This window comes from Glycine max, chromosome 17 (genome assembly GCF_000004515.6).
Source record: "Glycine max cultivar Williams 82 chromosome 17, Glycine_max_v4.0, whole genome shotgun sequence".
Classification (NCBI taxonomy): domain Eukaryota; kingdom Viridiplantae; phylum Streptophyta; class Magnoliopsida; order Fabales; family Fabaceae; genus Glycine; species Glycine max.
The window spans coordinates 10356452-10381126 of NC_038253.2; the positions used below are offsets into that span (position 1 = coordinate 10356452).

Below are 24675 nucleotides of genomic sequence, written 5' to 3' on the forward strand. Positions count from 1 at the left end.
GACAAGTTTGTTTAAAGTTAGAAAAAAAAAACTTTAAGGGCTCGTTTGGGATGATTTTTAGTTTTAGTTTAAAAAAATACTAAAATATGATTAATTTAAAAAAAACTCATTTTAAAAGTTTAATATGGTATTAAATTAGTTTAAAAGTATTTTTGTGTGATGATAACAATAATGATGATGGTAATAATGTTAGGAGTAGCGGTGACGATAGAGATATATGTCGACAGTGATGGAGGTGATACTGGTGGTAACAATCAATGATAATAACATTAGTGATGGTGACAAAGGTGGTAACCAATGATAACAATATTAGTGGTAGTGACAAAGGTGATATTAATAGTAATGGTGATGATAGTGAGACGGTGATGACAGCCAATGATGATAATAATGACAAGTAATGATATTGATAATGATGATAATAAAAATGTTGACGATGATATGCGAGAAATATTTGTTTTTTAAAACTAACAACCAAATTTACAAAAAAAAAATATTGATTTTGAAAATGAGTGTTAAAATGTTTTAAAAATAATTTAAGTTCTATTTTTATCAAACACATTTTGTTTTTAAAATTTCATTTTAAATCCAAAAATAAAAAAACTCACAACCATCTCAAACAAATTTTAAAATAAGTGTTTTTTTATACAAACATTATTTTAAAAGACATGTAAGATTTGCTTTTTTAAAATAAATAAAAACTTAAAACGGTTTATTAAGAACAAATAATTAAAAAAACTACTTTATTAAAATAAATACTTATTTTAACAAATAAATTTAAATACGTTATATCTAAAATCAATTCTAAATTGAGAATAAATTCACCAACTAAATCAACTTACAAAGTGTGAATAAGTTAGTATTTTGGCCTTTTGATGGGTGCTTAGTTTAGCCAGGTACGTATAGGTGTCCATCATTGTAATACGCTTTTTTTATATATTAAAAATACGAAATTAATTCGACAGAAATTTCTATCAAACTGTTTTTTCTTTCATTCTTCGATTTATTACTATTATATTTTTAATACAATTGGTGCTGTAATTTTTCATACTATTTGTTTGGTAGCTGAATTTTCTTTTCTGAAGTAAATTCTAAGTTGTCTGATTCTAATTCTGTTTCGATTCTCGAATTAATTACGTCTAATTTTTGACACGCTAGTCTCATGGTCTCACCGATGAAGCAAATCAAGGCCTTAAACTTAGCTAAAGAGATACTATTATTTTTACTTTTTCCCCCTTAATTATTTGGAACAAGCTAATCATGTTGTTTAACCAATATATATCGATATAAAGTATTTATGGATTTCAATGAAAAAATATTTATACTTTTCCCTTCCAGATCAATTTCTTATTTATAAAATTTAAACTCTAAATCTTATATAAAATATGGAACTATAATATTACTCGTACCAACGATATATTAATAAACCTAATTATATTTTTTCTTTCTCCTCTAAAAATAAAATTTAAATATTAAAAGATTTCCAATAATACATGCTGCGGTTAACAATTTTTACAACATATTTTTTATTTATAAGAATTAAAAATAAATATCAATATCTTATTTAATCAATTAAATTAGATTCTCTTGATATTTTACTTGTAATGTCAACCGAGCCTATACTAATTAAGTGTAAAACGGTGCTAATGTGACGAGAAAATAATATACAATTAAATATTCGCATTGGAACATTTTTTATCTTCGAACATTTTTTCTAGCTTATTTGATGAATGTTTGGATGTGTAATATGCTTTGTCTAGTGTAAATATGATGAAAGAATATATTTTTCAATTTTTCTTTAAAAATCAATAAAATTAAGTAATTGTTCCTTTAAAATAAATTAAAGCATACACAAAAAAAAAATCAGATTATAAATATTTTGAATTATGTTAACTAAGATTCAAGCATACACTAAAAATGTAGTTTGACATAAACTGTTAAAGACCTAGAATTAGCTCTCGTCATTTTCATAAATGCGAGTAGAGATATCAAAATAGGATTTGCTGGCAAAAACAACAAAGATGAGTTGTGTCAGACCAAGTCAGTATTCATTTTGCAGGATCTAGTGAAGTTAGCCCATTTTTTGTACAAATTTATATGCATTTTATAAATAAAAAAATATCAAGCTAAATAATTGGTCAAATGATTTTTAAGCTTATGTTTCACATGGGTATGGCTAGGTGTAGCAATTTTACAATTTTTCCATTTTGTCATCTTATAAAAGAGATACGGATCAGCTAATCTGTAAATTAAAAAAAACACTTATGGATTGGGCTAATTCATAATTTATATCAGACTTATGAATTACTTCATTCGTATCTTTTTTACAGAATAACAAAATGAAAAAAATGGTGAAATTAATAGTTGCAGCAATGCCGGTCTCACAAGTGTAGTATGACTTGACTGGCTTATTAGGTTGGCTCAATTGATCTAATTCTTTTTAGGCTTTAATTAAAGAGTTCAATAATAGTTCAGCTCTAGACAACCTAACCCATCAGACCAAATGAACTTTGATAGCTTTGGATGTGAGTTTGATTCTCCTTAACATAGCTAAAATCTCATTTGGTGGACAACTCTTCTCACAAATATCTTCTAGCATCCAAAGGCTAGCTAAGTAGTTGTAAGTTAATGAAACAACTTGATAGGAATGGGGTCACCCTGGGCGTCTTGATAATATTGGAGTATTCTTTTATTCTACCACTTTCACTAGAAAAACCGATTAAAGTGTGGTTTGTATTAGATTATAAACTATAAATATAAATCATTCATTTATTGTTGATTTAATGCACTTTATAAAAAAAATTGTGAATACTCTATAATTAAATTTATAAACATTTTTTTACTGGATATTTGTAAACATATAATGTATATTTTGTAATTTCAAGGACAAGCTAAAATATTATATTAATAAGTTGATAAAGAGATGTAACATAGTTGCGATAATCTTCACATATCAGTATTGTTTTGGAGCTGGAGACATTCTTCGTGATGAACTTGGTCATTTTACAAAAGCAAAAAAACAGTGTGGCAATATGCATGGAATTCTAGAAGCAAAGAATGCGGAGGCATGGGGTCTTCTACAAGCAATTCAATGGATAGCTTATAATAGCAAACTCTACTGAAAATTTGGATTTTCATGTTTTATTATCTAAATGTAGGGATGCTCTTTTTTCTTTTACAAACTCTATGATTAATTTATTGGTTGTATTTACTCTCTTATAAGTATATTTACTTAAAAAAAAGTTGATAAAGAGATATTTAATGCGTTTATACTTAATGTTAAAAAATATGTTTCAAAGGCATATTTTGACAATTAAAAATAGATATTTTGACTGAAATAGTAATTATGAAATTATTTATTGGAAAAATATTTTTCAAAGAATAAAATATATTGATATTTTGAATTTTTTTATTTCCTAATTTAAATGTTGTTATATAATAATATTAATATTTGATGATGAAAGTGTTGTTAGGTACTCCGTTCTTATTTAAAAATAATATTTAATATTTAGTAATCAATATATGTAATAATTACTCTCAAGTCAATTATAAAATATATATTAACTCTTTTTGACAGAATAAAATATATATTAACTAATCGTTAAAGTATTAACATATATATATATATATATATATATATATATATATATATTAACTAATACCATATAAAATTTCTAACAATTTTAATTTCATGTAAATATATTGTCAAATATTTATATAAAATATTTTATGCTAAAGTGTGGAGTAAATTTTACAAAATTCGTAAACTTATTTTATATTTGAAAACAACTAAAACGTTGACTGCATTTGTTGACTTTTCAAATAATTAATAAATCAAAACACATTAATGTCTTCTTTTGGTGCAAAACACACTTTAATGTCTGTCCCTTGTATATCCAATCCATTTCATGAGTGTAAAAGTGTGTTGATATACTTGAAAACGTCCATACGGAATCGTCTTTTAGTTGACAAATTTGGTTATGTTTTGAAAACTAGCTGTATACATATTGTAACCAAAAAAAATTGTCACAAACACACGTCTTTTATATTTTTATTATAAAAATATTATTCTTTTATTAGTTAAATCACTATTAAAAGTATCAATGAATAGTCCAATATAATTCACAGTATTGTAGAAAACAGTCACCAAAAGTTTTAGAAATACGTACAAGCTAGAACCTAATTGAATTCTTTTTCCACACAGTGCGTGCGTAAGTACATATTTATAATTTAAGTTTGATTTACTTTACTTGTAAATTGAGCTTCCAAAGCCAATTCTGTTTTTTATTCTATTTCAAATTGAGTTTTAAGGTATAATTAAAGCAAAATTCAATTTGTAATCAGACAAATCAAAAATTAAATAAGTTTTTTCAGTTTTACTTATTAAATGTATATTAAGGTCTTTTGACTAAAAATCAAACACATCTTTAGTAATATAGAGAATTAGTGTGATGATATAAATTTTAATTATATTCACACGAGGGTGAACGATTTATGTTAAATTTGTATGATATGTAAAATTTTATTGAGTCAGTAATAATGATAAACTAAAAATTAGATCAGGAAGTTGAAAAGCATTCATGATTGATTGGAAAGAAAAAAAGTATCCTCAGTGAAAGTTGCTACATTATTTTCTTTCTATATAAAGACTATAGCTTTCCTTCTTCCTATATTGCAAGTCCTCTAAAAAGTATCACACCCAAAATATTTCGTTGCTTGGGGTCAATGTGTCATGGTAAGTTACTAAATTATTTAAGAAATTTTAAGTAGGTTTTAAACTATTTTTTTATCATTTCCCAAAATTAATAAGTCCATATAGTAATTCATAACAATTTAAATTCGCGAAAAAAAAAACAATTAAGGAAACAAAAGACATATTGAATTCTCTCATAAGATCATATATCTAATAATTACATATTGAATTCTCTCTTCTTTCTTGTCAAAGGAAACAAAAAACAAAACTACAACGCCATCAAGCACAAGAAAGAGAAACCTTTAGCATCAAATGCCACTAAAGAATCTAAAACAGGCAAACATTGAGAGAGAATCATGAAATGAGCATTAGCTTGATGACCCATATTAACCAAGTGATCAACACACTGGTTCGCTTCCTGAAGAACACGCTCAAGGGAGGCAGACCAATGATTGTCACGGGGCTACTTCCTAATTTCCCTAACCAAAGAAGCCAAAATCTGTGATTGAAACTGACTCATCTGGATGATTTGAACAACAATCGTTTAGTCCATATAAAAATTGGCCTGTTTGATGTTCAAGTTTGTAGCTAACTGGATACCATCAATTTTTTTTATAGTTAATATATATCTTCTTTTATGATCATATAAATAACCCACTACACAAGAAAAAAATTATGTATGGATAGGAAAAAAATTAATTCTATTTTTTTTTCTTTTGAAATGTCAAAATTATTAATAAATCCAAACTTAGTATAAGGAGTGACCAACTACTCCTATAAATCAAGTAACTCATGTAAAGAACGAAGTAATAAAAGACGCGCGTAACTAAATATTATTTTTAGCAAAAAAGACGTACAGATGGTAATTTTTTTATGGAATTCAAAATCTTGTTTTGATGAAGATAAAATATAGTATGAAAAATATTATCAGATGTTATTATTAATGATTTTGATAAATTAATTTAATTAAAATAATAAAATCATATCTCGTGATTTGTTAATTAAAATTTTAAATTTTTTCAAGTAAATCAATTTCAATTTTCAAATTATTTAAATGGAGTGACTAAGATTTGATTAAAAATATTAATTTTACAGGTGATGTAAACGCATCTTATCCTTTTTTTTTTTTTAATTTGTTAACTATTAAGAAAAGCACCGTTTGAAATTTTTGTTACGGATGATCAAGAGTCGAGTTGCAAAGTGCGCGTAAAGGGGACTCGTCAAAGGAAGAGTCCACAAGCATTACATTACTACAATTACAACTTACAAGGTCCACCACCCTTCCCCGTGTTGGTCCACATATATATAGAGCAGAAAGTTACGGTGTTGTTGTTGGAGTCGCTTCACATTTCAAGTGTGACACTTCGAAGAACAAAAAAAGAGGCCAAGTCCTCCTCCGTTCCAGTGGCAATGGATGCACCGAATCCTTCTTCTTCCGGCGCTTCTCCGTTCCTCGCCAATCTTCCCTCTCGCGGCCTCTTCTCTTCCACCGTCGTTTCTTCCAATCCGGTACTGCAATTTCCCTTTCTCTCTTATCCTTTTTCTGATTTCCGATTTTGAACCTACCTGCATTCACTGCGGCGCTTTCGATCCGTGTGCTTATAGAACGTTTTCCCTGCTTTTATGCATGTACTGGCGAAACTAAGCGATTTGTTGTTTTAGGTTTTTTGTGTTAATCATGTGTGGGTGTTTTTGTTTTTGCATCTTTTCCTTGCTTTTGGTTTGTGGAATTGTAAGATCGCTTTGCTTGTTTAGTAGGGCAAAAATGCAAAATACTAGAAGAGATTGAATGGATTGAGGTTCTTGTGGAATTTTAATCTAATCTTGCTAATGTTGAAATTTGTGGTGTACGTGTTTTAGATTTCGCCTATCAATTGTCAAAATTACCAGTTTACCACAAAGAGTATTCGAGTTTCGTATTAGATAGTTCAAATGGTCTTATTTTTTATCCTTAATTAGTATTTGCTCCATTCCGACTTCCTTGTTGATTAGTAGGCAATAACAAAGTAAAAGGTAACGTCTGATGTTAAACTTGAGTAAGTAGGCAATGTATGATATGAAGTTTTCCATAAGCACTTATATGAACTTGAGTTAACCAACTTATGTACTTCAACTTTCAGAGAAGTTAGATTAGAGAGTTTTTATAAAACTTAAGTGCCTAAGTTATAGCACATCTTGTGCTTATTTCTTTCACGTTCTCATTAATAAAATTTTCATTGCCTTAAAAAAGATATTTTAACTTAAGAGAGAAACTCAATTCATTCTAACTACTTGTTTTTTTTTTCCCAAGTGCTTATGGGGAAGTTTATTCAAACATGGCCACATCTTTTATTACTTTCTCTGATGCACACGTTTTTTTTTTATGTTGAGTTGTAAATGTCGTGATTTTTTCTTTTTTTCATGGAAAATTATTTTTCCTCCAATAGGTGGGACTTAGGAGACCTCCTGCTGTAAAATTGAAGCATTAACTTTTAATATTTTTACGAGGTTATTAGTTATATGTGAGACATTATGATTGAATATGACCTTTTTGACTGTGCAGGGTGGAATGCGGGTCTATGTATGCAATCATGATACCTCACCACCAGGTCTTCGCATTCTTTACCTTGTAGTGTTTCAACATGCTGTTGCAACTTGTAAAGCATATTGTAACAGCTTCAAATATTTATGTTAGTCTGCCCCCAAGCAGTGACTTTAGGGAAGAAACAAACAAAATCTTTTATCCGTGTAGAAACTTGCTCTTCCCTAGAAACACCTGTAAGCTCTATAGTTATTAGTATGATGTATTGTTTAATGTTTGGTCACAAGTTTCCTTGTCATCACTATAGTTATTATGAATGGATATTTTTCATTCATATGGGGCATTTACTTGGCCAGATTCAAATGGTGTTTGTATACTCATAATTTAATCTTTGAGGCATGTCCATTGTCTGCAACTTTATAATGAAATAGTCTATATGTGAACATGTGAGTTCATTATGTATTTTGGCATGTTAGTGTTTAGTATATTTATTGCCACTTATCTTTGATTTGGTAGTCTTAATTTAGAGAATTCTAACATTGTAAATATAGGTTTGAAAAATGTTTTGCCAACTTTTTGAAGCATGCTTAGAGCTTTATCATCTTTGTTTCCCTAACTTAAGATTCATAATTCATTTTCTAAATGGATCATGTTATTGAATTTCCATTCCTCTGTTGTACTTCATAGAAATTATGGTATCAATTAATATTGATGGATGGAAGTTCCTGCAATCCTCTTGGTTATATTGTCATAATATATACTCATCCTATAGATTTTAGCTATCTCTAAATTGTTTTTTTTAAATAGATAATTGTTGTTAAATAGACATTTTGACTCCCTTGTTTATGCAGAAGGTCAACATATTAAGACAAACCAACAAAACATACTGATTAGATCACTCACCCTCAAGAAACAAAAGGGTGATTCCAGCTCAAAGGATGGATCCGATGGTTCAAGAAAGAGGTATTATTCCCACCTTTTATGGAAGAGTGATATTTAAAGTGTATGATATGAATCATATGATCCATGTACAAAATTCCCAACCAATTTTTTGGCATTTTCTTTCTGTTGGTGAAAACTTATGAGATAATTTTTCTTAGAGCTTGGTTACTTGTGAATAAGATATCTGCCTCTCATTCGTTATATTTTTATCTTGGTCCATTGTCATTAAACCCTATCTCATCAAACTATTTATCAGGAATGCTGAAAAGGGTTTGGAAAGAGCATCAGCCAAGAAAACAAATAATCAAATAAATTCCAGACAAGGTGAGTTCATATGATCATTATAATGTGTTTGCATCGGGTGAAATCTGAAATATATTTAAAGATTTTTGTCCTAACTTTCTTACATCCATATATACATACATGTTTTTGCTTATGATAAAAATATTCATTTTTTTCTTGAGGTTACTAGTTCAACTTCCTAATTCTCAAGTGGGTTCAGTATTACTCAACTCGTGGCTACTTTTCGAAGACTTTGATACATGTTCAGACATGCACATTAACCTCATTTTAAGTACATTAATAAACAATTTTTCATTTTTTTTTTTGTAAATATGAATTGATTCAGACAACAAATTCATGTTTGGCAATTTTTATTGAGTTCTATAAGGCATGCATTTATTAGTAGTTTATAAAAAGGTGCAAGAGAACACAAGAATGTGAGGATGTTCTCAATTGATTGTATAAGGTCATTTAATAACTTGCTTTTAAGTTCCATGTCCTCAAAAGTGCACATTGCATCCCAAACTCCAGGAGTGTTTTGACTGATATGAACCAAATCATTTTTGGTACAGTGTATCAAGCTGTGTTCTTGAAAGGATATTTATTATCAGTTGTTTAGGAAAAACTTAAAATGGAACCATGGTATGGTCAATTGGTCATTGGTGCTGTGTATGTCCTTGTAAATTCAAATTCAAAATTTTCTTGGCAAAGACCTTTGTGTTTGAAGAATCTCAAAGTCATATGTCGGCTTGATGATTTATATTTTGAGCTTAACCTTTCAGATTATACATATATCTTAGTGTTTCCATGGACATCATCTTATTCTTTTCCTTTACATGATTTTGCATCATAGAGATGCCTGTTTTTGTTTTAGAAATTCTTATCAAATTGAACTATTCATGTTTGATTGATTCATATAAAAGTAGTTGAATCTACTGAGAGGCAAGAACAACTGCATTCATTATTAAAAATCTTTAAAAGGCCAACGAACTTTCAGCTTGCTTTGCATGGCATGATTTTCCATGACTTTGATGTGGTGAATCTATTGGGGGATATTGAGCTATAGCAGGGCTACTTATCCCCTTCTCCTTACGCATGCTTGCATCTCTAATACAACCCCCCACCCCCACAATCCACCCACACCCACAAAAAGAGACTAATAAAGGATAATTAATGTAAACAAGACAAGTTGAGTTGCCTCTTAAGCTTAACTCAAGTGATTTTGAACTTGTGATTGGTAAGGATTTGAGTTGAGTTCATATGTTCAAGCCATAACAATGGTTCGTAATTTTGGAAGAGACTTAGTAGGTTGGACTTGTTTTATTCCACACTATACATCAATTTTGTCTTATTATGATTTTAAATCATGCAGAGGGATCGAACAGTCAAACAACCACTAGGGACTTCCACCACCTGACTGTGGAGAGGCTTCGTGCGCTTTTGAAATCTAAAGGCCTTTCAACCAAAGGAAAGAAGGCTAGTATTTCAACAGTTTTAACATACATGCATACAAAAGTTGCATTGAGATAGAATATAGATGCAGGCATTTGGAAAACGCGGCCCACTGATTTGCTTGATAGTATTTTGTTTACTGGTGGCCCATGGTTGTCAACTGGTATATGATGGTCAATGATTGATTGATTGTTTTCAAAGTGCTTAGTTTCCCACGTTATCTTCATTTGTATTGTTTGGGTGTTTGCTGTTCTAATACGTGAAATAAAATCTGCAGGAGGAGCTTATTACTCGTCTAAAAGATGCAACTGGTTAAGCGTAGCATGGTGGAAGGAATACTCTGTTCATTAAGCATCCAAATGTAAGAGTAGTTAGTGTTTAATGTAACTTAGGATCTGGAACTAATATACATAAACCCAGTGCAAATTACAGTTACAGTTGAATATTATCGTTTTGGTGCTACTGTTTCATGACAATCAGCATTAATTATGTTTTTTGCTGCGTGAATTATAGAGGTCAACGGTGGCTTTCAAGTAAAATTTACGATCCGCAGTTGAATATTTTCCTTTTCTATCCATCTCTTTTTAAGTTAGACATGTAAATAGGTTCTATTGGTGACCTTTAGTGTCTGTATTGTCTTGCATTAATCATTGTTGTTGAGATTTGTTCATCAATCATCAAGCGGTCAGTACCAACATCAATTGTGCCATTGCATTTTTAACGCACGCATTCACGCCTTTAAAGGGTTTTTAGCTGAGGCCGAAGATGTTGGGGGAATAGATTCTTATGAGATTTTCAAATGACCAAGTCATATGAAAAATTGTGTATATCACACTCTATCTCCCTGATAATCATTAAAACAAGTTTTTTTTTTATCAAACTGTTTATAAAGAGACAGCCAAAATTTACATAGAACAATTTTGTGAATTTTAATAAATTTCAACTAACAATGATATAACTGAAAGAGTTTGTTAACATTCTTTTGGAAGAAAATCTATATGAAAATTATGTCTCCTTGACAACCATTATTAAACAAGTCTTATAAAATTTTATGAGTGACAATAAAGAGAGAACACAATTTTCGTATAATTTTATCATTTTTAATAAATTTTAGTTAATAATTTTATTGAAATAACGTGGTAGGAAGTGTTAAAACTCCTTCGACAGAGAAAATCTTTAACGAAAGGAACCATTTTCAAATTGGATTAAGAGCAAATTTGGATGTGTTTTTTTTCTCAAGATTATAATTATAATTATATTGAAAGAAAAAAGTTAGTACTATTATTTTGATAATTTAGATTATAATCTAAACAGAAAAAAAGGAACTTTTATGACAACCAAAAGTTTAACAAATTATTTTTTATAGCTTCTGATTTTCTATTTTATTCTTAACAATTGATAAATTTAAATACTAAAGCATTACAAATAGTTTCACACTCCTATAGCTTTATATAAAAAAAATATTGACCTAAATAGTTTTTAGGTTCCTGGTAATATATCAATTTTTATTGAATCTGATAAATTTTTGTTGTTGTTCTAAGTCCAAAATATTTTAAAAATAATTTCATATCTCTTAAACAAAACTATGAATATATCATATATTCAAAACAAAGAAAAATTTATTGGAAATTTCAAACAAAAATAGAATATATATCGAAGATCTCAAACACCAAAAATATTTTAACTTTTCATTTACATTTTCTTACGGTTGAGTGACAAAACGATCATTCAAGGACTTTTACCTTGTGTTTGGATGAAGGATTTAAATAAGGCAATTCATTTTTAAGTGAATTTGAAATACTCCTATCATAATTCAGTTATTTGAATACAGAATTTCAAAGAATTTAAATTTACATCAATTTTTAAAAGAATTTTAATAGACTAAAATAGTAAGAATTGAAATTTCACCTAATTAGTAAGAACTTCAAATTCTCTCCTCTCACACACAGTAGCCCTTCGTTCTCTCTCTCACACCCTATCTTACACCCTATCTTCGATTACGAAAACCACGATCAATGTCATTAGATACACTTCCGCGTCGGAGATAATTGCGTGAACGAGGATCCGAATCCAAGGCGGTGAAGTGAACGTTGCGGCGGCGAGGACTTGTGGCACGGGTGCGAAGACAATGAGGATGACGTAGACGAAGATGGCAATGACAGTGGGGCACTTCCAGTTGTTGTCGCTGCAGAGGTCTACCAGGAATGCCGGCGGTGTAATAGATGAGGACAAAGATCATGCCACCGAAGGCCCATCGATGCCGAGAAGGCCAACGCCGTCGCATGCTCTAGTCTGTTTTTTGTGGCCAATGACGGTGGCGATGGTGACGTAAAGGAAAAAAAGTGTGGCGATAAACTCGGCAATGAGGGCTATGTAGAAGGACTATAGAGCTTAATCTCGACCAAGTCGATGAGGGGGGCTGGTGAAGGGTCTACGTAGTCCTTCCTCTGCTGGCTCATTTCCTTCGACATTCTCTCTCTCTCTTGTAGGAATAGCAGATGGAATGAGAGTGGATAAGGTGGGAAAGAACAGTTTATGCTTTTTTATGAGAAAGGAAAAGAAATAGTAATAAGTTGAGTGTGGTTGGGATTAGACAAGGACAACTTTGAAATGAAAAATAAAGAGTTGGAAAGAACAAGGTTGAACAGCGTGACCATGCGAGCACTAATCATCTAATGGGTAGCCACCACAGAGGTAGGCTAGCCTTCATCTTGTCATGTCAGCTTGCCAACCCCAACCCCTATTACAACACTCATTTCACTTTCTCTCTCATTTATTACTATTATTATTTTTCCTTCTAATCAAAGACTACATAATGAAAAGGTTTTTAATATCCGAAAGCAGAGATAGAGAAAACCATAGAAATATCTCACCATAAACAATACCTCTAAACACCAAGTCAAATTAAATCAAATTTCAAAGTTTCCATTGAATAAAAGGATGATCTGGTCCTTTTCTGATTAGTGGTCTCTCACCCCAACCCAAATGTTTCCACTCTGGTCCCTATCCAACCAAACGCATACATGTCATAACTCATTACGTGCAACTATTGCTTTGAAACAAAAAGAAAAAGCAATGCTATCATTCATACCCCAATGCACAGTCATCCCTTTTCAGTAAAATTATTTTAAATACTTAAAAATGACTAATATTTTTTTTTATTTAATATTGAAATTTTAATTTTTAAATAAATATTTTAAAATGAAATTTTGAATTTCATTGAAATTGAATTACTTTATCCAAACTAGGAACTTAAATATACCATTGTGAAGACTTGATGCTCTACATAAGTTGTTAGCTCATTGCTCATGGCTCATTTTACCAAACTGGAATGGGTGAGTAGGAAGAGTAGATGAGAAACAAATATGGATACAACAGTTGAGGGACTCCAACAATAAGCCAGGGGCGATCAGAATTCTTGACTCGAGAATACTCTGTCAGTACTCTGCTCCAAAACATAAATGAAGGATGGAATAGAAACTTTGGCAATGTTGGGACAAGACCCTAAAGTGGTATCAGAAAACTAACCACCTCCACCACTCAAATAAAAAGAATACTATTTCACAATTTTCTCTCAGATTTTTCAAGGAGCATCACTTCGAGCATTTTTCCGGGTCAGGTAGCGAATAACAGCATCCTCAACCCTGGAAATATTAATAAAAGAACACAAATCAATTAGAAACAGCTTTTGAAATCTCTCTAATATATTCGAAGGCCTACATTACATCAAATGAATAAAAGAAACAACACCATCTTTATCATATCTTTCAGTTTTACTCTTTATTTTGCTGGTCATTATGAACCCCAAAAGAGCAGGGTTCCTCACTGGTACATTTAGATATGCTTTGAAAAAATGTTGTATAATTCCGCTTGTATATTTCCCCCCCTAGAAGTTACTCTTTCTAACTTTCGAGAATAAACACTAAATCACTTTTTTTGTTATTTATCAAAAAACTTGTCAAATTATTATAAAAAATAAAATATTTTTATAATTAAACAAAAAAATTTCCCCAATAAATACACAAACAAATGAATCCTAAATCTCCAGCACTATACTGTTACATCTAGATTAAATCCCTTACTGGCACTGCCTTTATTATCCCCAAATCAGACCTAAACACTTTGCAGAGTCTGCAGTGCATAATGTATGCATCATTTGAGAGCACAAACAAATCTCTTTAGAAGCCATATAATGGTATTATAAAATGGAAACAAATCCTATTAGTAGTACTAGTAGTTATCATCTAAGAAGCATGGAACAGACATTTCCTCAGTGTTATCAATTGTGGATGGCAGAAGGCCAAAATTCTGCCATAAAAACATGCCATTGCGCCTTATGGCACTGCCATGGTGGGCCTCCCTTCACAAATTGCCTATGGTGGTTGGCAAAAAATCCGCCACACCATTCCACCATGGCGACGCATGGCCGATATTTAACAACACTGCTTAGCCTACAAAACAGAGTGAAATGCAAAGTGCTGTGTTGTGTCTAAAATTAGTGTCACACAGACACTTTCTTTCATAAACTGCCTGTTTCAAAAGTTGCCACTCTCTTCACCTCTCAATTTTAGCAAGCAAATAAATACCAACATTAAGGTCATATGTCAACTGAGATATAAAGCAAATGTTTTTCATGCATGCCTCACACCACAAAAGAAAATAGCGAAATAGGTAAAGTAGCATAATGCTTACCACGGTTGATTGTAGAATTCAGCACGTCGTTCATTTTCAGTATTCTGGCTCACATCTCCAGCAACGAGCTTCAGATCCTTGCTCTGAGAAGCTATCAAGGCATTAATAAACTCTGCTGGGGACTGACTAAAGCCGAGAAAGAATGCCCGTCTCCTATGATGTTCATGAATCTTCTTTATCGAATCAGAGATCAATTCATCAAAAGTATCAATATCTTTGTGCCTCTCAGTGCTTGCCAAGAACGCAGACATATCCTTCTCAAGTGGAAGAGGCACATCAACCTGCACATCATAGCAAGTACTTCCGGCTGGACCATTTCCAGAAAGCTTTATTTTATGCTCCAGGTGTATAGGCTGCGGGTGTGACAAATGCTGCGATATCTTCTGCGAAGCCACAGAGAATTTCATCTTCTCCTCCCCAAACACCCTCTGGAGAGAAGCATCACACATGAAGAACGAAGGGTCATTGGGACTCTGCAGCTTCTTAGCCTTCACATAGTGCCAAAGAGCAGCTATGATCCTGCAGCGCGAGTCAAACTCAACCCCTAAAACTCTAGCCAGTTGCGGTGAAACCACAAACTTGTCAGGCGAATAATTCATCGCCATCCTAACCACCGCAGTGAATTCCTTATCTCCTTTCCTCTTCACCTCAAAACCATCACGCTGCTGCGCAGCCGCCGAATGAGCACTATCCCACACAACAACATGGTTATCCTGGTACAAACCCTGATCCAAGTATATGGTAATCTTCTTAAAGAAAGCCGAGAATTTTGGATATTCCTTCGTCGAAATTCCTTCCGCCACAGAATCCTTTCCATTACCATCTTCCAACACCCTTCCAGTTATCCTCAGAGCCCAAGAAGGCTCCTCCACACCATTCTTCCCAGTCTCCACTTTCACCTGATTCGAAAAAGTGTTATAAACATAAACTCTAAGCGTTTTCCTAACGCAGCGAGGGTTTCTAACATTCGCCTGCACATCAATTTTCTTCCTGGCCAAAGCAGAATCTATCTGAGTCTCGAGTTCGAGCAACTTGGCGTAGATTGCGGATTCTGGAACAAGCTTGGCCACTTTTTCTGGAATCAGGTTACCGGGAAAGCTTCTCTTTTTCCGCGGCGGCGCAACGGTGAGTTCCATGGTCTTGAACGCAGAGGATTGGGTAGCGTTGGAGGAGCCTTGAGGGCGTGAAGGGGGTTTCTGATTTGCACGCTTGGGTGGTGTGGGTGCTGCCACGTGGGCGTTGGTGTTGGCATTGTTGTGCACTTGTGGGTGAGGGTGTGGTTGTTGTTGTTGATGTTGTTGCTGTGCGACGACGTGGGTTTGGGGTTGTGAAAGCTGAAAGTGGCCGTGAAAGTGTGACGTGGCACCTTGTGGTTGAGGCTGCGTCTGTGAGAGAAGGTGGGGTTGTGGGTGGTTCATGGGGATGGAGGGTGCTCCGGGGTTGGTGAAAAACGACGGTGTTGCGGCATTCTTGGTTGGGTTGGTGTTGATGTTGTTAATGTTGTTGGTGTTGTTCATTGTTGTAAAATCTAATCTAAATCGCTTCTAGAGAAGGGAGTGTTTGGAGAGCATGGAAACCCTAATTAGATGGGAAGAAAAAAGAGCACGCAAAATGTTCTTACTGATTGTTTAGCCTTCGGGAATTGAACGAATGAGTTGGTTAATGGTTTCGACTTCGTCACTCTTTGCTGCTTATCACCTCTTTCTCGCCATTCCGCTTCTCAAAACCCACAACATTCGGTTCCTCTCAGTCACCCAACTCCCAATCATATGCATGGGCGGTCAAATGGGCCTGATCCATCGGGTTAGTCCATTTAACTAGCGTAAATTTCTTCTTGCACCTGCGCCTCCTTTTTTTCAAATATCCCAAGACAGCCCTCCGTGGAACCTCCGTCTCAAACTGCTCCCTTTTCCTCCATCGTCACCACAGTTGCTCCCTTTTCCTCTGTTTGAAAGTCTCCAACACCATAGTTGCCCTCCATGGGTCATCGTTTGACGACGTTTGTTGCTCTGCATCAAAGAGGTAAGTTCCAAGGTTTTTTTTTTCCGGATCTAGTTATAATTTTAGATTGGAGATCTTGAATAGAAAAAAAAGTTGAGCACTTATGAAATGAGTAATCCAAAACATATGTTGTTTTCTGAATTGTCCAATTGGAAATTACTTATGCATAATTTCAGAATGAACAATTCAGAATTAAGAGCATGTATACATAATTCCAAAATGGACAATCCATAATTATGTATGCATAATTCCGAAAGCAATTGCCTTAACTTGCTTCTTTTAGTGGGATGCAATGAGATAGGATGGGTCAAGAGGTCAGCTTGGGGTGCTAATAATTTTATTTTTAAATTAGGGTTTACATACTTTATTGGTTTCTATAGTTGCAACTGCTTTTCATATTAGTCTTTGTGGTTTAAAATATGCTAATTTGGCCCATCTAGTTGCCTTTTTTTTCCTATTTGATCCTCGTTGTTAAAAATCTCCGCTAACGCCATTTTGTGCAAAAATGTGAAGTGTGGAACTCAATATGCATCATGCAATTCATATTATGTATTACGTAGTTGATCAACAATATGCATTATGCAACAGTCACCACAATATACCTCAAACACACAATGCATTGTAATGTATCTAAGGCCACCATAAAATGAAAAATGCTTTATGCACTGAAGTTTTTGGCCGACAGATCCTCTGATCCATTCAAAATTTGACACTTGTTAAATTCGCCAGACAATAACATTGTTTTATTACCATTGAAGATAGATGGCACTACTTACATGGGTTGATTCATTATGTTTGGTTAAAAAGTTTCTCACAAAATGAGCAAAACGAGCAAGCTCGACCTGTTTTAGCCCGCTTTACCATTGGCCAACCAAAAATGAGATGGGATGGGTTGGCTTGCTCACATGGGTTGGATATGCTGATCCATCATGTGTGAAAGTAGGTTGACGGGTTGGTCCGTCCTTTAAAAAAAAAATTAAAAAATAATTGAGAATACAAAGTATTTAAAATATCAAATTAGTCTTAAAATTTAAAATCATAGAAGGTATTTAAATCACACACAATACTAATAGTCTTTAATAATAACTAATAATAAGTTTATCAAGTAGTTAAATCACAACATAAAATCATAAACTCTAAAATTAGTTTTAAAATTTTAAACAATACAAAGTAATTAGACATAAATCAAGCTAAAGACCTGCTTTTTTGTTTTTTAAGTAGTCTCATATATTAATATAATTATTATTTATAAAAAAAAAGTAATATTGTGGGCTGGCAGGAGCGGGGCACAACGGATTGGTGGATCAAGATCTCCACCCCGCCTCTCCAAATTGATAACAGGCTAGCAGGCTGACCCACCTAGCCTGACCCGTTTTGTCATCCTTACACAAAATTGTCATCTAAACTCCGCAGAACCCAACACATGCATACGTATTCATCCTTTTTAAGTCTTAACTATGAGTGTTCAAATCCAAATCGATGCAAAATAAAAATAAAAAACTGCTAAAAAAAAACAATGAACCAAACCAATTCTTTTTGGATTTGTTTGGATAAATTTTTTCTCTAACCAATTGACTTGGTTCGGTTTGTAATTTATGTTTTTGAAATCAAATCAAACCGCAACATTTATTCTAATACTTATATTTCTTTAGTGTTATACCATACCTATAAAATTCTGTAAATAAATATATATTTTTAATGAATTTAATAATGAAGTATTATAATATTATAAAATATTTTTATACTATCATTTAATTATAAATTGTCATTATTTGATTTGTAAAGTGATTTTGCAAAAGTAAAAAACTTACAATATGTAATGATTTTCATATTGGATGATATTGTAAAATTATTGATTTTATATTATTTTTTAATGGATTAATTTTATTTTGTTAGTGCATTTTCATTGATGTTTCTTTTTTAATTTTTATTTAATGTGAAAATCCTGCATTGAATACCTCTGATTCTGAATCGGCCTATATGCTCCTTTTGATGGAAGGGAAAGAAATATAATAAATGCAAATTGGGAAAAAGAATAATAGGCAACCAGAAATAAAAGAGAAATTTATTTAAAAAATAAATAAAAGAGAAATAAAGAAACAATAAATATGTAAAATCTCAAATAACAGGATAATTAACGAGATACATGAATGATGTGTTTTTAGAAAAGAATGGAGATATGGTCAAAACAAGAAGAATACATATTATGGGTATTAATGGGTTCATGTCAGTTGACTGAACATGATTTGCGAGTCTTCTAAATTTTGTAAATTTTTTTATATTATGTTTAATTCTTATAAATAAAAAATATAAATTATGAGTTAATCCAATGATGCAAAATACAAGTGGTCAATGGATGTTTACTTTGTAACATTATACAAAATGCAAGTGGTCAATAGATGTTAACTTGTAATATGGTGTAATGTAAAATCGATTATGTCTTCATGCAAAATTAATTATATATAGAGTACATAAGTTGAAGTGCTTAAATCTATTTTACTTATGAAAAACTCAATACATTTTACTTTCTAATGAGTATTTATTGAAAAAATTATTCAATCAAGATTTAGTAATTTATATTGACAATGATAAATTTTTTAAAGGAGTCCATTTTTTCAGCTAAAGCTAATTGCTTCAATAAGTAAAACTCCTACAGCAACAAAAGTAAAAGAAAAAAAAAGGAAAATTAACATTCATTTAGTATCAGTTTTTTTCCTCCCACAAAAACAAAGTAAGTAACTCGGTATGAAAGTGAAACAGCCTTAAGATTATACATCTGATTTCATTGAGCTTTCGTGCAGAGTACCAAAAAATAAGGCAAAACAATAGCAATACATTCGACTAATATTCAATTTAAATAAACTGCCAGTTTTATTACTCCTCTCCAATCACAATGACACATTAAGGTTTATCCGTTCATGTAAATGACCCAAAAGAAAGAAATAATAGACACAAGACCGAATCAATAATTATTATTCATGAAGAAAAAACACCAATCAATCATTACTGTCTTTTAGAATGAACAAATGTCTCATCCTTGGGATTTAGGCACGATTTGAACACCAATAATTAACCACCAGCACGCATATATAGTCAGCAGTCATTCAATTATTACGCAATTCTATGGGCTCGCAAAACCCTCTCCGGCTCACATTAGTGTGGCCCACAGTAAAAAAAGGGACGAGGAAGGTGTTTCAATAAATAATAATAATGCAAATTTGGATAAGCATAGCGAACAGTAAGGGGAACATGCTCATCAATGTGTTGACCACTACCATGCATCGCACACAAGTATCACCATCGTGTCCGTACGATCAAAATAAGGTCAACAGTCAAAGTTAGAGCATTGAAATCAAACGGTGAATAACTAAGGTTTAGAAATGTTAATTTGTATTGTCTTAGTAGATTCCATGATCCTAGTTTCTAGTTAATTATATTATGGGAATGTGTTGGAGAATATAGATCATATAAGCTTGTCAGCATTACAGAGAAAAAGAGAGAGAGAGAAAGAAAAGTAATGGCAATGGCAACGATGGAAGAGATTCCACAAAGCCCAGAAGCGAAGTTGGGGATGCGAGTGGAGGATCTTTGGGACGTTCAGGAGGCACAGTTGAGTCCCACCGAGAAGCTCAACGCTTGTTTTGAAAGCATCCCTGTCTCTGCTTTTCCTTTGGATCCTTCAAACACAGGTAGTGTGTCATTACTCATTCATAAATCACCACTTTTATTCACATATTCAACTTTCATCATCAAAAGCACGCCAAGGGGTGATTGAATTACCAATAAAAAAAAGTGATTTTGATTCTGCCCAGATGAAAATTGACACAGTATTTGGTGACACCAAAGATAAATGTATTATAGGCTGAACTGAAAGTTATCTGATCAATTGAGTCATCTTGTTGTATGTGTTAAGGACCGAGGGGGTCTAGTTGAGTTGGATGAGTAGAGTGTGTGAGTTGTTGTAAATTTTCAGTACTTGTCTTCGATTCTGATTAATAAAAAAAAAATCTTGTGTGTGTTATGGTGTGTGCCCTTTATTGTTTGTTTCGTTTGGAATTTGGATTAGTTCTGAACGTGTATTTTTTTTTTTTTATTTTGTGTTTAGAAATTGAGATTAAATCAGACGCCACCCTAGCAGATGCTGTTAAGATATTGGCAGGACACAACGTTTTCAGCGCGCCTGTGGTGGATGTTGAGGCGCCTGAAGACGCTAGTTGGATTGACAGATACATCGGAATTGTTGAGTTTGCTGGAATTGTTGTATGGATTTTGCATCAGGTTAGATATGTATATCATATATGTTTCATATTAATTCAATTTAATTACTCGTACTGGGGCAGTGATTCCCTACACCACCCTTCTAGAGAAAAAAAAGGGGGGTGGGGAGGAGCACACATGAATTTATTGACTCTGAAACTTACGATCACTTTTGTATTTTTTGCTTTATTTAATTCAAAATATGTTGAATTGAATCTAGGACTACAATTATGTCTGATATGAATGTACAATTTGGTGTGTGATCAGTTTTTTTTTTTTTTTCATTTTTGTTGGTATAATGATTTGGTTGTTACTACTTAATATGCGTGATGGTGTTTTCAATAAAATCATGGAATGGAACATTTGAAAGGTGAAATGAGTAAAATGGGGTAATTGGACTGATCTCCTCTGAGGTTATGGATGATTGCATTTATAATTTTTTTTATTAAAAAAATACATCTACCTTCCTTATATTCTAGCTCTATTGTATTTGCAAGGGTACCATGTGTCTGGTTTGTGAATAAAAATTAAATGTGCAATTCTTTAAAAAAAAAACATTAGTGTAAACGTGTACAAATTATACCTAAAGTAAGGAAAAGTAGATGTAACTTTTTAATTAAGAAGAGAATAAGTGTAACTAATGCTAAACTTAAGGGATGTTAGTGCAATTATCTCTTAAAAATGATATGATATACCTGATGCTGGTGGTTGAAGTCATTTTCATTGATGTCTCAATTTCACACTAAGCGAATGTCATGATATTCTTGACAGTCTGAACCTACGTCTCCGAGGACTCCGTCCACTCCATCCAGTGCAAGGGCTATTGCAGCTGCAGCTAATGGAGCGGCTTTTGCTCTAGAACTTGAAGCCTTAGGCCTTGGATCTGCTGCAACAACTGCAGGGAACTTTTTTGAGGATCTCACTTCTTCTGAACTTTATAAGAATACCAAGGTTCAACCTAGAAGAGTTTTTCTTTTAAATGCTTCTTGTTCTAGCTATTTACTTAGTTTGATTACTCTTATTTATTTATGAATTTAATAACTATGCATTGTCTTTGTAAAAACTTAGACGGTCAACCAATTAGAAATCACCGTTGGTATGATGAATAAGATAGTTAGTCAACAAACTTATCATATATGGTGATATATATGGTGGTATGTGACTGTGACTGGATGACAGTGTAAAGTTTTCGGTGCATAACCTATTTTTTCTTTAATTATTTCACTGGCTAACTTTCTGGCAAACAGGTTCGTGATATTTCAGGGACATTCCGCTGGGCCCCGTTTCTTGCTTTAGAGAGATCAAACTCATTTCTAACCATGCTCTTGCTGCTTTCTAAGTACAAGATGAAGAGTGTTCCTGTGTTGGATTTAGGCTCTGGTGCAATTGATAACATTATTACACAATCTGCTGTGATTCATATGCTGGCAGAATGCGCTGGACTTCAGTGGTTCGAAAGTTGGGGAACCAAGAAACTATCTGAAGTTGGTCTTCCCCTGGTGACAGGAAATCAAATCATCAAGGTATGATCCTATTATCTTAAGTTGGAGTTCGGCATCAACTATTTGGAACTGGCATATATTAGCATCCAAAAAAGTTAAGCCAAATCATATATCACAATACACCTTCCACAGCATAAAATAGGACTGGTATAATGCTATACTATACTGTAAAAAATGACCATATGGTGCATTATACCAAAATAATACTTCTTACAGTATGCTATGCCTATAGTAACTATAATCCATTAATCCACTAACCCTCACAAACACATCCTTGCCTGCATGTAGTGCATCGGCACAGTTTAATGCCTTTCTTGAACTACACTTAAGATGGTATACTTTAAGCTCTCCGCGGCATTGAACCATGTCAGGTGTGAATTTTCCATAATTTTAATGCATTTGTAGTTGAACCAATCCTACAAATCTTCAATTTTTATACATAATGGCAAATGCTCTGAACTTGGAGAAGTATATTACTTCATTTTTCCTTTACAAGTAAGCTTGTTGATCTTGATGAACTTCATAGTGGACTATTTGTTTGTTTTCAGGTTTATGAGGATGAACCAGTCCTCCAAGCATTTAAAGTAATGAGGAAAAAAAGGGTCGGAGGGGTTCCTGTAATCGAAAGAGAGACCAAAAAAGCAGTTGGTAATATAAGTTTGCGAGACGTTCAATTCTTGCTAACTGCACCAGAAATCTATCATGATTATAGGTATGTCATCACATTGAATCTGACAGAATGAGCTTTTTGTTTCATTACTTACATACTCATTGGATGTTCACACTATAACAGAGGTATTACAGTAAAAGACTTCCTAACTGAGGTTAGAAGCTACTTGGAGAAGAATAAAAATGCATCCCCAATGTTAAATGAATATGTCACATGCAAAAAGGACTGTACAATCAAAGAGTTGATTCAACTACTTGATCAAGAGAAGATTCACAGGGTCTATGTGGTGGACGATGATGGGGATTTGCAAGGACTAATCACACTAAGAGATATCATCTCAAGGCTAGTACACGAACCGCGTGGCTATTTTGGTGATTTCTTTGATGGTGTTCTACCGCTGCCTGCAAACAGCAGAGTTTAACAGGCAAGGTTACAAGGGAGAATAACCTGCTGGTGCAGCTTTTTTTTTTTTAAAAAAAGAAAAATTTAAGTAAAAAGGGAAAAAAAAAATACAAATAGATCAATGCGCTTCTCTTCAGGGTTGAAGACGTGTGCTTGGGTCTTTGTATAACGAGTAGGCAATTTGCAAGTTAATTGCATCCGTTTTATTAAGTGTTAGAGTGAGATTTGTGTGTACTGTAAATTCTGGTGGAAGTGTAAGTAACCATAAGTTTTGTTAACTTTTGAAATGTAATTTCTTTTCTCTTCATCCTGTGTTTCCATTATTTTGATTTGCCAAATATATCACCCCTCATCTTAATAAGATGGCTCAATGCTTAAACAGAAAACAAAAACCGAGGTCATTGGCCTAGGAGCTTATGGAACCGCAGTTATTGAAGATTAAGTATATGTTTGATTTTCAGATGAAAAAATATTTTGAGATAAAAATAATTTTGTCAAAACATCAAGGATTCAGGATCTTTGTTTTTGTTTTTATTTTATTTTTATATATTGTATTTGCATTAAAACACACAATATTTCTAATTTCAATCTATATGCACTAAGAAAACGAACATTTTGTAACCAATAATAACTAAACAAACTCATTCTTCTCGGGGGTTGGATTTGAAGCGTGTGTGACTTTAGTGCTTATCATGTAATCCAAGTAGTTGAGACTTCTTGTTTCGCATCCGTCGTGCGTGACGTAAGAAGTTGACAAAAACACAGAAAAGGATATACATGAAAACGAGGAAACCATCTTTTGTAAAAATTGCATTGAAACTATCCCACCCTCCTCTTCCCATCCTTTTCAAATTAGACTCTTAAGTGAATGGTTCAACATGAAAAATAAAATATAAAATTATAACTGGTAATTAAAAATAATAATTAGGGATACATTAAAATCTTACTGTGGAGTTATTATTTTCTCTTTGATTAAAACTGTTAACAAGAATATTACTCCTGTTAAGAAGATTTAATTCAGTTGATTAACAAAGTAAATGAATAATTATAAATCCTCTCATTCTGTTTCTATTTTTACGGATAAAAAAATCCCTATACTAATTTTTATAATTTATTGATTCTTTATCCATATATATTGACAAGATTGTGCATTAAAATAGCCAAATCCGTCTCTTTTTTTCCATTACCGATAGACTAGGTCCGAATAATACTGCATCAATGACACGGAAAATGAAGAAAAACTAAATAAACGTAGTGTTAACGC

At 32.7% G+C, this 24675-nt stretch overlaps 3 protein-coding genes across 3 annotated transcripts; 2 read left to right on the forward strand and 1 right to left on the reverse strand.

Moving 5' to 3' along the window:
• The first annotated feature begins 5881 nt into the window (after positions 1-5881).
• On the forward strand, positions 5882-10447 carry LOC100817629 (uncharacterized). Its single transcript, XM_003549802.5, has 6 exons — positions 5882-6199; positions 7233-7278; positions 8063-8174; positions 8410-8477; positions 9808-9911; positions 10165-10447. Exons 1-6 carry the CDS (start codon positions 6101-6103, stop codon positions 10201-10203), a joined length of 468 nt encoding a protein of 155 aa, XP_003549850.1. The 5' UTR covers positions 5882-6100; the 3' UTR covers positions 10204-10447.
• Positions 10448-13081: 2634 nt separating this feature from the next.
• LOC100817271 (SWI/SNF complex component SNF12 homolog) lies at positions 13082-16338 on the reverse strand. The gene is made up of 2 exons (XM_003550822.5): positions 14580-16338; positions 13082-13531 (listed from the first exon to the last, which is right to left on the reverse strand). The coding sequence occupies exons 1-2, from the start codon at positions 16094-16096 to the stop codon at positions 13471-13473; spliced, it is 1578 nt and encodes a 525-aa protein (XP_003550870.1). The 5' UTR covers positions 16097-16338; the 3' UTR covers positions 13082-13470.
• A 3698-nt stretch (positions 16339-20036) lies between these two features.
• LOC100818156 (SNF1-related protein kinase regulatory subunit gamma-1) lies at positions 20037-23718 on the forward strand. The gene is made up of 6 exons (XM_003549803.5): positions 20037-20269; positions 20686-20858; positions 21609-21788; positions 22085-22360; positions 22888-23051; positions 23133-23718. The coding sequence occupies exons 1-6, from the start codon at positions 20098-20100 to the stop codon at positions 23428-23430; spliced, it is 1263 nt and encodes a 420-aa protein (XP_003549851.1). The 5' UTR covers positions 20037-20097; the 3' UTR covers positions 23431-23718.
• The last annotated feature ends 957 nt before the right edge of the window (positions 23719-24675 follow it).

Coding starts and splice junctions, on each gene's coding strand:
- LOC100817629 (XM_003549802.5), top strand. CDS start 6,101: ATGGATGCACCGAATCCTTCTTCTTCCGGCGCTTCTCCGTTCCTCGCC. Junction 6,200..7,232: donor CCGTCGTTTCTTCCAATCCG/GTACTGCAATTT, acceptor TTGACTGTGCAG/GGTGGAATGCGGGTCTATGT. Junction 8,478..9,807: donor TCAAATAAATTCCAGACAAG/GTGAGTTCATAT, acceptor TAAATCATGCAG/AGGGATCGAACAGTCAAACA.
- LOC100817271 (XM_003550822.5), bottom strand. CDS start 16,096: ATGAACAACACCAACAACATTAACAACATCAACACCAACCCAACCAAG. Junction 13,532..14,579: donor GAATTCTACAATCAACCGTG/GTAAGCATTATG, acceptor TAATATTTCCAG/GGTTGAGGATGCTGTTATTC.
- LOC100818156 (XM_003549803.5), top strand. CDS start 20,098: ATGGCAATGGCAACGATGGAAGAGATTCCACAAAGCCCAGAAGCGAAG. Junction 20,859..21,608: donor TTGTATGGATTTTGCATCAG/GTTAGATATGTA, acceptor TATTCTTGACAG/TCTGAACCTACGTCTCCGAG. Junction 22,361..22,887: donor CAGGAAATCAAATCATCAAG/GTATGATCCTAT, acceptor GTTTGTTTTCAG/GTTTATGAGGATGAACCAGT.